The sequence below is a fragment of the Siphateles boraxobius genome, unplaced genomic scaffold (genome assembly GCF_051911475.1).
Source record: "Siphateles boraxobius isolate OS27281-9 unplaced genomic scaffold, OSU_SipBor_1 29, whole genome shotgun sequence".
NCBI classification, from domain to species: Eukaryota; Metazoa; Chordata; class Actinopteri; order Cypriniformes; family Leuciscidae; genus Siphateles; species Siphateles boraxobius.
Genome location: NW_027508908.1, coordinates 1008534 through 1023918, shown reverse-complemented (window position 1 = coordinate 1023918; position 15385 = coordinate 1008534). Strand labels below are relative to the sequence as shown.

Genomic DNA, 15385 nt, shown 5'->3' with positions numbered 1-15385 from the left:
GGTCTAAGAGATGAATGCTGTTCTCCTTACCTGGATGATGTGCTCTGCTTTTCCAAGACTTTCCAGGGCCATGTTGAGGACTTAAGACAAGTTCTGTGTCACTTAAGGGAGCATGGTGTGAAGCTGCGCCCGAAAAAGTGTGAGCTGTTCAAACACCAAGTGAGATATGTTGGATGCCTGGTCACGAGTGAAGGTGTTCAGGTAGATCCCAAAGACCTAGAGGCTGTGTTGCAGATGAAGGAGAGAGAGCCAAAGAACGTCGGAGAGGTCCGAGCTCTACTTGGTTTCCTCGGCTACTATCGCTCATTCATCCAGGACTTTTCCAGAATAGCCCGGCCACTGTTTAATCTTCAAGAACATCCTGCCTTGTCCAACAAGAGCCCTGTTGCAGCCAAGTCTACCCAAAAAGGAAGGATCAGTGGTCCGTTACCATCCCGGACACCAGTTAAGTGGTCCCCCGATCACAGTGCTGTTGTGTCCCGACTTGTGGACATGCTGATCAAACCCCCCATCTTGGCCTACCCCGACTTCGATATGCCATACATCCTACACACTGATGCATCCAATGAAGGTTTGGGGGCGGAGCTCTACCAGGAACAGAACAGCAAACTTCGGGTTATTGCTTATGGGTCCAGGTCACTCACGCCTGCTGAAAAGAACTACCACCTCCATTCCAGTAAGCTTGAGTTTCTCACTCTGAAGTGGGCCATATGCGATACATTTCGTGATTATCTGTATTATGCAACAACATTCACTGTGAATACAGATAACAATCCCCTCACCTACGTCCTGAGCACGGCCAAGCTGAACACTGTTGGACATCGCTGGGTTGGTGAATTAGCCGACTTCCACTTCAACATCAAGTACAGGCCAGGCAAGGTGAATGTGGATGCGGATACGCTGTCCAGGTTTCCAGTGAAACTCCAAGACAACCTGAAGGAGTACACTGAGACAATGCCACCTGAGGTTGTATCTGCCATCTGGCAGGGGTATAAAGGTCAGAGAGATGAGGATGTGTCCTGGGCTGCTGCCCTTCAGATCTCCGCCTGTGATGATGACCCTCCCCCGGTGAGTACGCCCATGTTCACCCCAGAAGATATCAGACAGATAGGGCAGACCTGGGCTTCCCGGATGCAGGATGCGTACCGGATCGCGTCTGAGAACAGCAAGAAGTCTTCAGAGAAAGGGAAAAGGCACTACAACCAAGGTGCCAGAGGAGCCTTGCTACAACCAGGTGATCGTGTGCTTGTCAAGAACCTGTCAGAGAGAGGTGGCCCAGGCAAACTTCGATCTTACTGGGAACAGAAGATCCACCGTGTCATTGAGAGGCTGGGAGATGGACCTGTATATCGAATCCAAGCTGAAACAAGTGACCAGACTCTCCGGGTGCTCCACCGCAATCTCCTCTTGCCTGTCAGTGACTTGCTAGGCAATCATGAGGAACATGACACCGGTGCGGAGCGAAAGCCCCAAGGACAGAGACGTCATATGCCAACCAGAGAAGCAACTAAGTCTGATGTCAGCACCTCAGATGATGAGGGGGAGTGCTCCTACAAACTTAGACCCCTGCCTGAGTATGAGAGGAGGACTGTCAGACACCACCCACCTCAACCCGAGTTACACAGTGAGCTGAGGGCTGGGGCTCCAGAATATCGACCGTTGAGCCGAGCACCTGAGTCTGAGGATGTATGGCGGCCAGGATCATCTGACCCTTGGGTGACAGCGAAGCCAATGCCTGTACCAAAAGGGGTAGATTCGTCCCCAGCTGTGGAAGGACCGGATCAACACAGGGTGACACATGATGCTATGGGGAGTGGCAGCCCTCAGGATCCTGAGATAGATGTTGTGCCTGTTCCTCAGCCAGTAAGAGAGGTAGATCAGCAACTGCGGAGGTCCACTCGACCGGTCAAACCCAGAAACATCTTTGTGTATGACCAGTCAGGAGAACCTTCCTACCAGCCTTGGAAAATGGGAACTAATGCCATGTACTGTACACCTTCTTCCATGCTGGCCTACCTAGTGTTTCATGAGAGATTCTACTATCCTCCCCCAGCTGTAGGGACGTACGGTAGAATTGACATTGAACAGGACTTAAAGGACATTGACATCAACATACAATCCTACCTTCATACTATTTACCTGTGATTGACATACTGCAGGCTTACTTCCTGTTCAGACTGGTGACTCCTGAAGACTGTACTTACCTGACGTATTGACCAATAGTCTGAGAGTACCACTGTAGACAGTAGTCCAGTTTAGTTCTGGATATCAGGAGACATCTCTTAAAGTAGGGGAGAGTGTAATGGGTAGAGAAAATGGCATCACATATGAGTTTAATTGAAGAAAACCTCCTATTCTTTTGCTTTTATTACACGTAAGCTAACATTCCCATGTATTTCGCTTCATGCTGGTAAATGGCGCTGTTGCAGAGCTTCACCATAGTGGGTTGCCGTGGAGACGGTAGCTCGAGCGCTCAGAAATAAACATACAGCGCTTGAGAAAGACATAAATTCTGTATCTCCACTTCTTTCCAACCCACAGGTATATTACAGAGTGAACATCTACAGAGTGAACATCTGTATGTTCAAAATGTAATATGTAATGTCTATTAAGTCTCTGTACTTCGCATCATGTTGTTTGTATTGCCAGTGCTCTGTCCAGTATGTTTGTTTACCAGAGCCGGTCAATGTTCTATGGAGGCTATGCCGCCGACAGTTAATGTGCACGTGCCTGTAGACACACGCAAACGGCAGACCGATGTGTTGTGTTGGTGATTGATTATCACACAGTCACATGAACAGTTTAAATATTATAGTATTCTTGGTATTTGATCTATGAAAAGGTTGTTTATATTGCAATGTATATTTGATATATTATACAGTAAGACTATTTTACAATATGTTATTAATGCTTTTTTTTTTGTATTTTATCTGATATATTCCAAAGCTTTACATATTGGTTTGTTTATTGTATTCAGTATAGTTATAGGCCATTTCTATATTATATAGTCCATGTAATGGCTAAAGTTACGGTTTATGATCTCATAGTATTATTGAGATATTGGACTGCTCAGAAATAAACATACAGCGCTTGAGAAAGACATAAATTCTGTATCTCCACTTCTTTCCAACCCACAGTGCTATCCAGCCTGTGGCATTGTACCTGCCCAGATTCCCCTAGGTCTGAGGCCGGTAACACATACAGGGTTGGAACAACATGAGGGTGAGTAAATACTGACAGAATTTTCATTTTTGGGTGAACTATCCCTTTAATTACATGTTTATTGAACTGTCATATGAAATCAGTGTCACATTTTCAATCGTAATGGTATTCACCACTCGTGGTCACTTTGATGTTGCTTAACTGTATCATATCATCATATGTTATAGCTAAATATAAAAACTCCACACAAATTTTTTAACCACTCAATGTTCATTAAGTTTCTTTGTGTGATCTTCGCTCATTTGTTTCCATTTCTCCTCATGATGCTGCCTGAGCCTCAACAGCACCTTATTATACCAGTCAGCGGCTGTTTGCGGATTGGTTGGCAGTCCGAATGTTGGCAGATATATATATATATTTTTTAACGATAATAATAAAAAAATTAAAATACATTTTAAATGTACAAATATTGTAAGTACACAACAATAATCCAAGTTTAGAAAAACATTTTTAATAAAACTTTAAAAGAGAAATCGGCATCTATTTTAGGTGTGCCAGCTGCCACTGCGCACCGGCACACCCGTGGCTATGCCTATGCATTGTGAGTTTCTAGAAACGGCTATTTAGATGACAGCGCCTTGCCCATAAAGCACTTTTGCAAAAAAGCTTTAATTGTTCACAAGGAATTGTCAGGTTCACCCCACCAACAGATACACCAAAGAAAAAGACAGTGAGGATTTAAAGCTTTAAAAAGTGACTAATGTTCTCGATTATATGTCTGTTGCAGTCATGCAACATCAGCTCCAGAAACAATCACAGCTGGAAATAAGGGATGGGTGATATGGACTTAAAACTATATCACAATATTTTCTGGTATTTACTGCAATAACGATATCAATGACGATATAAAAATATAGTACCATTCACCACTGTTTTTGGCTACAAGTGATAGCTGCATGCATTCTTGAGAGCCTCAGAAACACAGACATTGATCTAAAGGAAAACGTACCCATCATCATATAGGCTCCTATAATATACCAATTACATAAAAGAATTTTAAAAAAAAACTTGAAGGGGCGAAAATGAACTGCACATCACATCACAGCAAACACAAGCCAGTTTTTTTTAAAATTTATATAGAAACAAGGAAACTGTGCTTCCCAAGACGGTTGGTTTGGGTGGATGGAGAAACCTTGGGAGGAACTAAAAACTCAACAGGGCGAGACTATCTTCTCCTGACACACATTCAGACCAAAAAATGTTAATCGTTAAATGAATTAAAGGTATTAATGTTGGGATGAACCAAAAGCACAGGTGCAGCTGAGGTGGAGGCGACTCTTACATATATAAGTCTGATGGGTCACAGTACAGAAGGACAGTGAAGACTGAGGAACATCAAGACAACAAAAAACATCCATTAACAAAACATCTGGTAAGAGTCATTTTAATACGGTTCTTCCTGCAGTTTTGATTGCAGGTTCTGTGAATAAACTGGTAGGGAATGCCTTGCTGGTCATTGTGACTGCAACAAATATACACTATAGTTCATTTGGGGTTGGTAAGATGTTTTAATGTTTTTGAAAGAAGTATCTTCTGCTCACCGAGGCTGCATGTATTTAATCAAAAATACAGTAAAATCAGTCATTTTGTGAGATATTATTACAATGTTAAATGTGTTTTCTATATTAATATATTTTTGAAATGTAATTTATTCCTGTGATCAAAGCTGAATTTTCAGCATCATTTACTCCAGTCTTCAGTGTCACATGATCCTTCAGAAATCACTCTAATATGATGATCAGAAACAATTCTGATTATTATCAGTGTTGAAAACAGTTGCACTTTTGATCAATCAAAACATCCTTGATGAAGTGTATATAAAATAAAATATATTTTCTTGTTTGTTTGCATGATCAGACTAAAATAATAAGCCATTTAAATGGGCTACTTTGCATTACACCTGTGCAACCAAATTAATATAACTATAACTAAAACTAAATTCCCATTTATCTCTGCTTTCACTTGTCTCTGCGTTTAACCTTCAGATATCAGAGATGAAGAGCGTTCTCCCAGTGAAGATGTTGTCGGCGTTGGCTCTGGTTCTGCTGGTGTTCAGTGCGACTGAGGGCCGGATTCTCAGTAAATGTGAGCTGAAGACTGAACTCGAGGCTGGTCAGATTCAGCTGACTGAAGCCATGGGAGACAAAATGACCATGGATGATCTCATCGCTAGACGTGAGCAACAGATTCCCTTCTCTATCCATATATTTATGTCACATGATGTGCAGATAAAAGGTTGATCAGCCTCACACCCTTTATTACTTTGTGCTGTGGCAGTTGTCTGCAAGGCCAATGCCTCGGGTTTCGACACCAGCTTTGTCAAAGCCATCGCCGCTAAGCCTAAACCGAACAGGCCCTTTATTAATATCCACTCTCGGCAGCTGTACGGTGTGTTTCAGCTCAGTGATCAGGTGGCCTGTGATTCTGGCATGATGCCGTCGCTCAATGTCTGCAAAATGAGCTGCTCTGGTGAGAAAATACCACACCAATCATAACACTATCCTAAACAATGATTTGTGAATTTCTGGACTCAAAAACTGCCAGATTCCTATGGCTCTCTAAGCATTCACAGTGAGCTAGTTTGAATAAGGTTTAGACTCTTTTCTGTTTCCTCCAATAGCTTTGATTGACGATGACATCACAGATGACATCGCCTGCCTGAAGACCATGATTGACAGCATGTAAGTAGCACACACACACTATATACACTGCATTGAATGATCTAGATGTCATTTCATACGCTGAAAAACATTTTGTGTATGATTTACTTTGAAACTGATTTCACTCAGAAATTGCTACATTTCACACATAATTACAAAGTAATGGCAACTAACACATGTTGCTGTAGAAAGACTGAAATGGTATTTTCTGGTAAAACTACTCCAATAATCTTTGTTTTATTTACAACTACAAATAAAAAGGATTTTTGACAGTGTAGTTACAGGATGGCAATTGGGCAAAAGCGCATGCGAAGGAAAAGTTAAGTCTAAAAGGCCTCTATGAAAATGTCCACAATATATAAACATTCAATATAAGTATTATTACATTCATAACATTTTTTCAGTAAACCTAAACCCAAAACGCCTCTGATATCACTCTTCCAAGTTGAAAATAATCACATTTATGATCCATTATACAGGTCCTTCTAAAAAAATTAGCATTATGTGATAAAGTTCGTTATTTTCCATAATGTAATGATAAAAATTAAACTTTCATATATTTTAGATTCATTGCACACCAACTGAAATATTTCAGGTCTTTTATTGTTTTAATAACTGATGATTTTGGCATACAGCTCATGAAAACCCAAAATTCCTATCTCAAAAAATTAGCATATAATGAAAAGGTTCTCTAAACGAGCTATTAACCTAATCATCTGAATCAACTAATTAACTCTAAACACCTGCAAAAGATTCCTGGGGCTTTTAAAAACTCCCAGCCTGTTTCATTACTCAAAACCGCAATCATGGCTAAGACTGCCGACCTGACTGCTGTCCAGAAGGCCATCATTGACACCCTCAAGCAAGAGGGTAAGACACAGAAAGAAATTTCTGAACAAATAGGCTGTTCCCAGAGTGCTGTATCAAGGCACCTCAGTGGGAAGTCTGTGGGAAGGAAAAAGTGTGGCAAAAAACACTGCACAACGAGAAGAGGTGACCGGACCCTGAGGGAGATTGTGGAGAAGGACCGATTCCAGACCTTGGGGGACCTGCGGAAGCAGTGGACTGAGTCTGGAGTAGAAACATCCAGAGCCACCGTGCACAGGCGTGTGCAGGAAATGGGCTACAGGTGCCGCATTCCCCAGGTCAAGCCACTTTTGAACCAGAAACAGCGGCAGAAGTGCCTGACCTGGGCTACAGAGAAGCAGCACTGGAGTACCCACAGTCAGTGATGGTCTGGGGTGCCATGTCAGCTGCTGGTGTTGGTCCACTGTGTTTTATCAAGGGCAGGGTCAATGCAGCTAGCTACCAGGAGATTTTGGAGCACTTCATGCTTCCATCTGCTGAAAAGCTTTATGGAGATGAAGATCTCATTTTTCAGCACAACCTGGCACCTGCTCACAGTGCCAAAACCACTGGTAAATGGTTTACTGACCATGGTATTACTGTGCTCAATTGGCCTGCCAACTCTCCTGACCTGAACCCCATAGAGAATCTGTAGGATATTGTGAAGAGAAAGCTGAGAGACGCAAGACCCAACACTCTGGATGAGCTTAAGGCCGCTATCGAAGCATCCTGGGCCTCCATAACACCTCAGCAGTGCCACAGGCTGATTGCCTCCATGCCACGCCACATTGAAGCAGTCATTTCTGCAAAAGGATTCCCGACCAAGTATTGAGTGCATAACTGAACATAATTATTTGAAGGTTGACTTTTTTTGTATTAAAATACTTATTTTATTGGTCGGATGAAATATGCTAATTTTTTGAGATAGGAATCTTGGGTTTTCATGAGCTGTATGCCAAAATCATCAGTATTAAAACAATAAAAGACCTGAAATATTTCAGTTGGTGTGCAATGAATCTAAAATATATGAAAGTTTAATTTTTATCATTACATTATGGAAAATAATGAACTTTATCACAATATGCTAATTTTTTGAGAAGGACCTGTATATGCAAAAAGAAGTCTGCAGAAGTCTCTTATTTTCACAATAGTGTGTGAGATTATTTGTGTGTATATATATATATATATATAATTATTATTATTATTATTTATAATTTTTCAATCATGTAAACCCAGTGCTGTTTAAATTTGTCGCATCGTCGCAAATTTGTGAATATATATTTGTAAATATATATATATAAAGTGTGTGCTTGTACATGTATACTGTATAGTATACACACACATATAGGCTACACACACACACACATATATATATATATATATACATATTTATGTTTTACATATTTATCTATATTTATATATAATTATTTACCTCAAATATAAAGGCTTAAGAAGTAAAATCCGGCCTTAACAATCAAAGTGTGACTGTTTTTTTTGTGTGTTACAGGTTGAACACAATATTGGTGAAGGAGTGTGACTCTGTGGTTCCTTCTCGTTATTTCGCTGATTGTCTGGATGAAGAAGCATCATTAATGGCTTTAAGAAAATTGTGTATTGGTGTTAGTTGGGACCTGTAGTAAAACTGTGGATTTGTACCAGTGATTTACAGAATCAATAAATGAACTGACTACCGTTACCTAACAATACCACTTCTGATCAGCTGCATGATTTCTGTCAATCTAAAAACACAACAGTCTGATGTTTCCATTGGAACTGCTTTGATTGAATATCACTATGATGGTGGTGGGATCAGTCAGAGTTTAAACATATCAAGGCTCTGAACAGAAAGTGCTTGTTCATGAATAAACTTTATATTATCGCTGTAATGCTGTAAATTCTTGGTGGTGTTTTACCTTTCTGTCAACAATTGAAATAAAACTATCTCCGTTCCTTGAATCACACTGTGCTGATGCTTTTAAAAATGATGGGCGCATACGGTTCAAGTTGTTTATTGCAAACACTGTGATAGTGTGCTAAAGAACAACATGACAGCAAGCACTATGATCATCCGTCACTATCCACCAGTCTCACCCCAGTCAAAAAGGCCACTTAATTATAATAGGGGACATTTTTAGTCATATATATACAAATTAGAAATATACTTAATGTACTTAAACAACACAGAACATCAGACATCTTCACTGATTAACCTCATAAAGTTAACCTGAGATGGCAGTAAACAACTTTTTTTTTTACTTCATCGGAATGGTACGAAACTTGGAAATGTTTTGGCACTAGCTGTGTGAACGAATAGGTCACAATACACTTGTATTGTCAATAATGACCACATAGGAAATGAATGGGAGACAAATTTCATCTAGTGGAAACGTTAGGTACTGCGACCAAACAAACCTTACTGAAAGCTCATTTTATGAGATATCAATCTCAAATTTGGAACACAACTTGTTTAGATTCATCGCTTTGATTTGCTTGCAGTTTTGAAGTAAAAAGTGTTTTTCAAAATATATATTTCACATAAAAATGTAGAATATTTATTTATGTAACAAGTTAACTCAAAAGGGAAAGATTAATAATAACTCATAACTTAAGATTAATTATGAATATTTCGGTCAGTTAATTGGATTAACTTGAGATAGCTAAATTAATATTACAATCAATTAATCAGTTCGTCCAACGAACTCTTTTGATTATTCATTTATTCTAAGAAAAGGGTATCATTCATGGCCACAGAAAAATAATAATTTCTTAGCATGTACAGCGCTTAGAGCATGTAACAGGGTCAAGATCGTAAAATAAACTTTGTTGCAAGCAGAGGATAAGAACCAAATACATATTGTGCACAAGTTTTATTAACAAAAATCACGAACACATAACTAACATACAAACAATTACACATACGGGGTAGATGGTAAATGACAGAATGAAAATGGAAATTAAATGAAGCTACGGAAAAGATTTATTGAACATGAAAAGAACCATCAGCTTATAAATTTCAGAGCACCTCATTAAATCTATACTTGCATGGCCTTTGCAGGACACAATTCTTGAAGTTGTTGAAAATGTTAGTTGTTGATGGTATTGTGAGTGTCAAATGTTGAAGTTGCAATCGTTTTCTTCTCTGTTGGATGAAGATGATATGTTGAACTTGCATGGATAGTTCGACTCTGTTCTCATGGCTGGAGTGCAGATTGTGGCCTGCCGGCCCTGGGCCTGAGAGGACAAGCAGAGCAAATGGTAGGAGTTGCGATGGACTTCTTCTGCGTTGAAGGAAGATGTTGTGCCAAACACCTGAGGTTGTCCTTGATTCTGTTGTGGTTGAGAGAGTCCTCTCTCTCCTGAATGAGCACATGGCTGGTTGTGAGTCAAGAGTGAAGGCATAGCAGGCTGTGGTCACAGCCTGGCGTTCCCACAGACATCATCCCAAAGAAGCAGCAGTGAAGGCCAGAGGAAGAGAGGACTAAGAGAGAGAAGGGCTTGTGGAGGTGCAATTTAAAGCCTGAGATAGGTCCCAACTGTCAGGGTTGGCTTGACCAATAAGAAAGGTGGAGTTTCCAAGCGGGAGAATTTGATTTATGAATTTGAATTGTTATTGCTCCTTCCATAGACACCATTGTGTATTTTACAAACTATAAATGTATTGTTTTGCTATAAATTATATGTATTTAAATGTCTGAAACCTAAAATAAACATTATGTGGTTAAAAACACTGAATAGTTGTGATATATATACGGTATGACCTGCGCTGAAAGTCCGTCTTTAGCTCAGCGCCAGCCATACTGCCAACGCACAGTTTGAATTTGGCAGTGATGTCACGTCACTGTACATCCGGTCCTTAGTGGTCAGCTGCTGCAGAGCGTGCCAACATTGAAATGTCATTATATGAAAGGCACTTAGGAGATTACCTATCAACACTAAATTTCCCCCAGCCTTAATTTAAAACCGGCCTTTATTTGTTTGTCTTAACCCCGTCCCCGGCCACTATCAGAGGCCCAGCGTTTAATTGACTACCGGTTTTTATTTGAGGAATTACGTTAATAACCTCTCCCTCCTAAGTATGACCTGAACCAAATCCCGACCCAGTTTTCCAGCCTGTCAAGAAGTATGTTGTGATCGACAGTGTCAAATGCAGCACTGAGGTCGAGTAGTACCAGCACTGATAATTTGCCTGTATCAGTATTTAAGCGAATATCGTTTATTATCTTTATGAGCGTGGTCTCTGTACTGTGATGCGATCGGAAACCAGATTGAAAATTGTTAAAGAATCCATTTGAGCTTAAGAATTTGTTCAGCTGATTGAAAACAACTTTTTCAATGATCTTGCCTATGAAAGGAAGATTTGAGATCGGTTTATAGTTGTTTAATATGGTCTTATCCAGATTGCTCTTTTTCAGGAGGGGCTTGACAACTGCAGTTTTCAGGGAGTTCGGAAAACTCCCAGAGAGAAGTGAGGCATTTACCACTTCTAGGAGATCTGCTTCTAAACAGTTAAACACACTTTTGAAGAAAGATGTGGGAAGTGCGTCAAGAGCGCAGGTTGATGTTTTAAGGTGCTGTACAGTATCTTCCAAAATTTTGCCATCAATTTCTTCAAAATCAGACATAGTAACTACTTTCTCAGGTTGCGGTTTGATATGTCTGACCCCAGCGCAATTCAAGGATGAGCTGATCACCTTTCTGATAGTATTGATTTTCTCAGAGAAGAAGGAGGCAAACTCACTGCACTTGTAAGCAATGGCAAAACAGTTAAATTCAGAGGAAATTGTTGATAACAGTTCTGTAAAGTCCTCAGCAAAGGCTGGAGAGTATTTTGGAGGCCTGTAAATAATAAGTAAAATTCGTGGAGCACCTTTTAACACAATACCCAGATATTCAAAAGACGGTAATTACCAAATGATATTTGCTTACATTGATAGATATCTTTAAAAAGAGCAGCCTCTTCTAACAGCTCTGCAGACACTCATAAAAGTAAAGTTAGGAGGGGCTGTTTCATTGAGGACTGTTGCACTGCAGCTGTCTTCTAGCCAAGTTTCATTTAGCAACATAAAATCCAGGTTGTATGTGGTTATTAAGTCGTTGACTAGAAGTGATTTATTTTTAAGTGAGCGGATGTTTAAAAGTGCTAACTTAACAGTCTTACTTTTTGTCCCCACAGCAATCTTAGTTTGACGTGTAATAAGCACCAGTTTAGATGGGTTTGCTGTACGGCTTTTGAAGGCCTTAGACTTTCTATCTTGTAATTGAACAGCAATAGCAAAAGATACAGGCACACTGGGTTCCCGCTTGTTCTGTAAACATTTGAGAAAGTTACTGTTATCATAGCGGGGACCCGACACATATCACTGAGAGCTGGTATCAGTTGTTTTTGGTTCACCTCGAGCCGCTGGAGGAGGGTGTGGGCCCTGGCTGTGGCAAATTAACATTTTGTCATAATTTACCCACCCTTAAGTTGTTCCAAACATGTATGAGTTTCTTTCTTCTGTTGAACACAAAAAAATTTTTAAACAATGTTGGTAACCAGACAGTTTCCTTGCCCATTGACTTCAATTCTATGGATGAAAAAAACATTTCTCAGAAAATCTTCTTTGATGTTCAACAAAAGAAAGTCATATTTGTAATGGCATGAGAGTGAGTGAATGATGACAGAATTTTCATTTTTAAGATAAAGGTTAAAGTGTGCCCCTAAAAGCACAAGTGTCCCCTACCGTGACCCCCGTTATCGTGGTCTAGAACTGCCACTGATCTGCATATGTACAATAGCACGATCATAAACATTCAACAGCATATAAATAAAAACTGCATAATGTTACTGAATGAAATAGGACAGTAAATCTTCGGGGGTGTTGATCGTTCTACTCTTTCTGAATCTGATCTGGATGTAGTCTTTGAGAAAAACGTGTTTTTCTCAGCATTTTCCTTGTAATGTTACTTTTTAATGAAACTACCCACATTCAAGAGTTGATAAAAAATAATGCATTAAGCTTTAATAAAACGTTTTGTTGCTGTTGTTGTTAAAAAGCATATATTTCTTATACTTAGTTCTTTCTTTTGATATACTGCATGTAGCTACATATTCATACAACAAAACATTCTGAGGGCCATGAAACTTTTGTGGCGGGGAAAGAGTAAATATAATATTGTATTTTTGATCTACTATACTGCAGTGTGCAACAAGTGTCTCATACCAGCCATCGAGCGAACGCACAGAGTAACGTTATAACAACTTTCAACACACTCAAACATATTTTAGTATGATTGTTGAGACCAAGTAAAACAGGGCTGCATTCTCAAAACACTGGGACATTTCAGGTGGCATTTCCAGACAGGTACAAGCCACCAAAAAACAGGACCTGTCCCTGGAAATCGGAACGTTTGGTCACTCTAATATAGACTGACCTGTGTTCCCTCGAGAGCAGAATCTGTATGTGAAATAATGGAGTTTGAGGTTGTTGTATGTGAGTTTGAAGGCGGTTTTATGACACTGTGTGTTGAGTACAAAACGTTGCGGTTTGGTTTTCGTGGAACTGGGTGACAGCAAGTTCTGAGTATATTACAATAATGACTGTTTATCTTTTAGACAGTCGAGAACACGTCTAAAGAGTCCTTTTTGTCTCAGCTGGGATCGAATGTCGTGTACAGGTTAGGTGACACCTCAGAGAACCAGATCAGACGTGTAATAACTAATTCAATACATTTTATATACCGAATTTTCCGCTCTATAAGGCGCACCAGATTATAAGGCGCACATTCAATTAATGACCTATTTTAGAACATTAACTGTATATAGGGCGCACCGGATTATAAGGCGCATAAGATACTGCAGTCAAACGTTTGACTTGGTTTGCGTTATGCATCCACTAGATGTGCTAAAGGGAATCTAGCGAGTGCACGGCGCCGGAGGCGAGGCGTTTATTAGTAAGCGTGAGCGCGCTGGGGCGGGCACGTAACTTACATTCGCAGCCTGACTCATACGAGTATTCATGTGCGGCGGCTCGCTGACAGCAACAGCTGGCTGTTTTGAATGAGACGACCCGGTTACTGTGAACGGGGAACGCTTTATGAACATTCTGTGACGCGCGAACAGCGCCGGGGACAGTGTGTCTGTTCGTATGTCTGTTAGTAAGAGTGAGCGCTCGTGAGCTGGCACGTGACTTACACACATAACCTGATTTATACGAGGTTGAACTGGCCGTGTGACAGAGCGGGCATAAGATGGACACGAGCGCGAGTTCGCGGGCGAATTTAATAACGCGGAGGGTTATTAACCAATTGATCCAATTAACCAATTGATCCATATATAAGGCGCTCCGGATTATAAGGCGCACTGTCGTTTTTTGAGAAATTTAAAGGCTTTTAAGTGCGCCTTATAGTACGGAAAATACGGTAGTAAATAAAAATAAAACCAAATAAGGGTTTTCCGGTTTCTTGTAATGAATTGAAGTGCAGTGGTTTTAAGTATCATACACAAATTGTTATATTTAAAATTACAGTATATGTTTCCAAAATTATATTTTAGTGTATATATATATATATATATATATATATATATATATATATAGAATACATTTTTTTAAAGAAATAAAAACAAATGTATTCATCTAAAAGTGCTATTATTTCTATTACTATTGTTCGTCCAGAATATTCTGCCTGTTTACATGCATAAAAGTCTACCTAGTTCATATTTATTTATTTAATATAGATAATATTGAATATTTAAAAATAAATTAGATTTAATATTTAATCATATATAATATTTTCAAAATTTAAAGTTGCCATACTAAATTACAAATGCAAATAATCCAAATAATTTGGTATTATCAATTACTTTTGGCTTTGATTGCACTCAAAAATCATACTTTTAAAGGATTTTTGCTTTGTTAAATATGTCACTACCACGTTTTCATTGCTTTGTCCTATTTAAATTTTCTTTTTAAATCTGGATCAGTTGAATACTTGCTTCTAGCCAACATGACATCTAAGGTTGCAAAATTTGATCTAGCCCTAAATATAACGCAATGATCTAGGGTTGGTTCTGGTTATAATTGTGAATTATGTAAAATGGGTTATTAAAAAAAGGACTGCATTGTTTTAAACTGGCTTGACAGAGAAGTCGGTCCATTCTGAATACTGATCCTCCCAAAGAAAAAAACAATCGAATTATATAGAAACAATGATGTCAAGATAGCCCAGAACTAAATTCAATTAAACTCAATAATAATACAATTTGCTATAAGGCAGCTGAAACCGAAAATAGTGTTTTAAAAGGTTTGGTTAGGGAAGATGAGGATGAAACCTTGGGAGGAACCAAAACTCAGCAGGGACAGAACATCATCTTCTGGTTGATTCATGTTAAAAAAATAAAAAACATTGATAAAATTTCAATAATGGTGGGATGAATCAACAGCACAGGTGCAGCTGCAGGTGGAGGCGACTCTAACATATAGTATAAGTCTGATGGGTCACAGACACTGAAGACTGAGGAACATTTAAAGACTCTCATTCATCTGTATCTCCAACAAAAGAACGTCTGATAAGAGATTTAAAGCAAAAATGTCATATAATTAAAAGTACATACATATTATTTGCTTGTTTGCATGATTATGCAATAATGTTATCTTTTATTTTCTAATTTTATACAT

The 15385-nt window shown here is 39.3% G+C and overlaps 2 protein-coding genes across 2 annotated transcripts in view; one reads left to right on the top strand and one right to left on the bottom strand.

Annotated features, from left to right (window-relative positions):
- LOC143753524 (alpha-lactalbumin-like) overlaps positions 1-15385 on the bottom strand; it is a 42063-nt gene that overhangs the window by 10856 nt on the left and 15822 nt on the right. The window lies entirely within an intron of this gene.
- LOC143753522 (alpha-lactalbumin-like) lies at positions 4267-8684 on the top strand. The gene is made up of 5 exons (XM_077245901.1): positions 4267-4594; positions 5208-5397; positions 5500-5691; positions 5843-5903; positions 8236-8684. Exons 2-5 carry the CDS (start codon positions 5217-5219, stop codon positions 8363-8365), a joined length of 564 nt encoding a protein of 187 aa, XP_077102016.1. The 5' UTR covers positions 4267-4594; positions 5208-5216; the 3' UTR covers positions 8366-8684.

Bases quoted from the DNA above. Each gene is read 5' to 3' on its own strand.
- LOC143753522 (XM_077245901.1), top strand. From the start codon at position 5,217: ATGAAGAGCGTTCTCCCAGTGAAGATGTTGTCGGCGTTGGCTCTGGTT. The intron at 5,692-5,842 runs GTGAGAAAATAC...TTCCTCCAATAG, and splicing joins CTGCAAAATGAGCTGCTCTG to CTTTGATTGACGATGACATC. The intron at 5,904-8,235 runs GTAAGTAGCACA...TGTGTGTTACAG, and splicing joins AAGACCATGATTGACAGCAT to GTTGAACACAATATTGGTGA.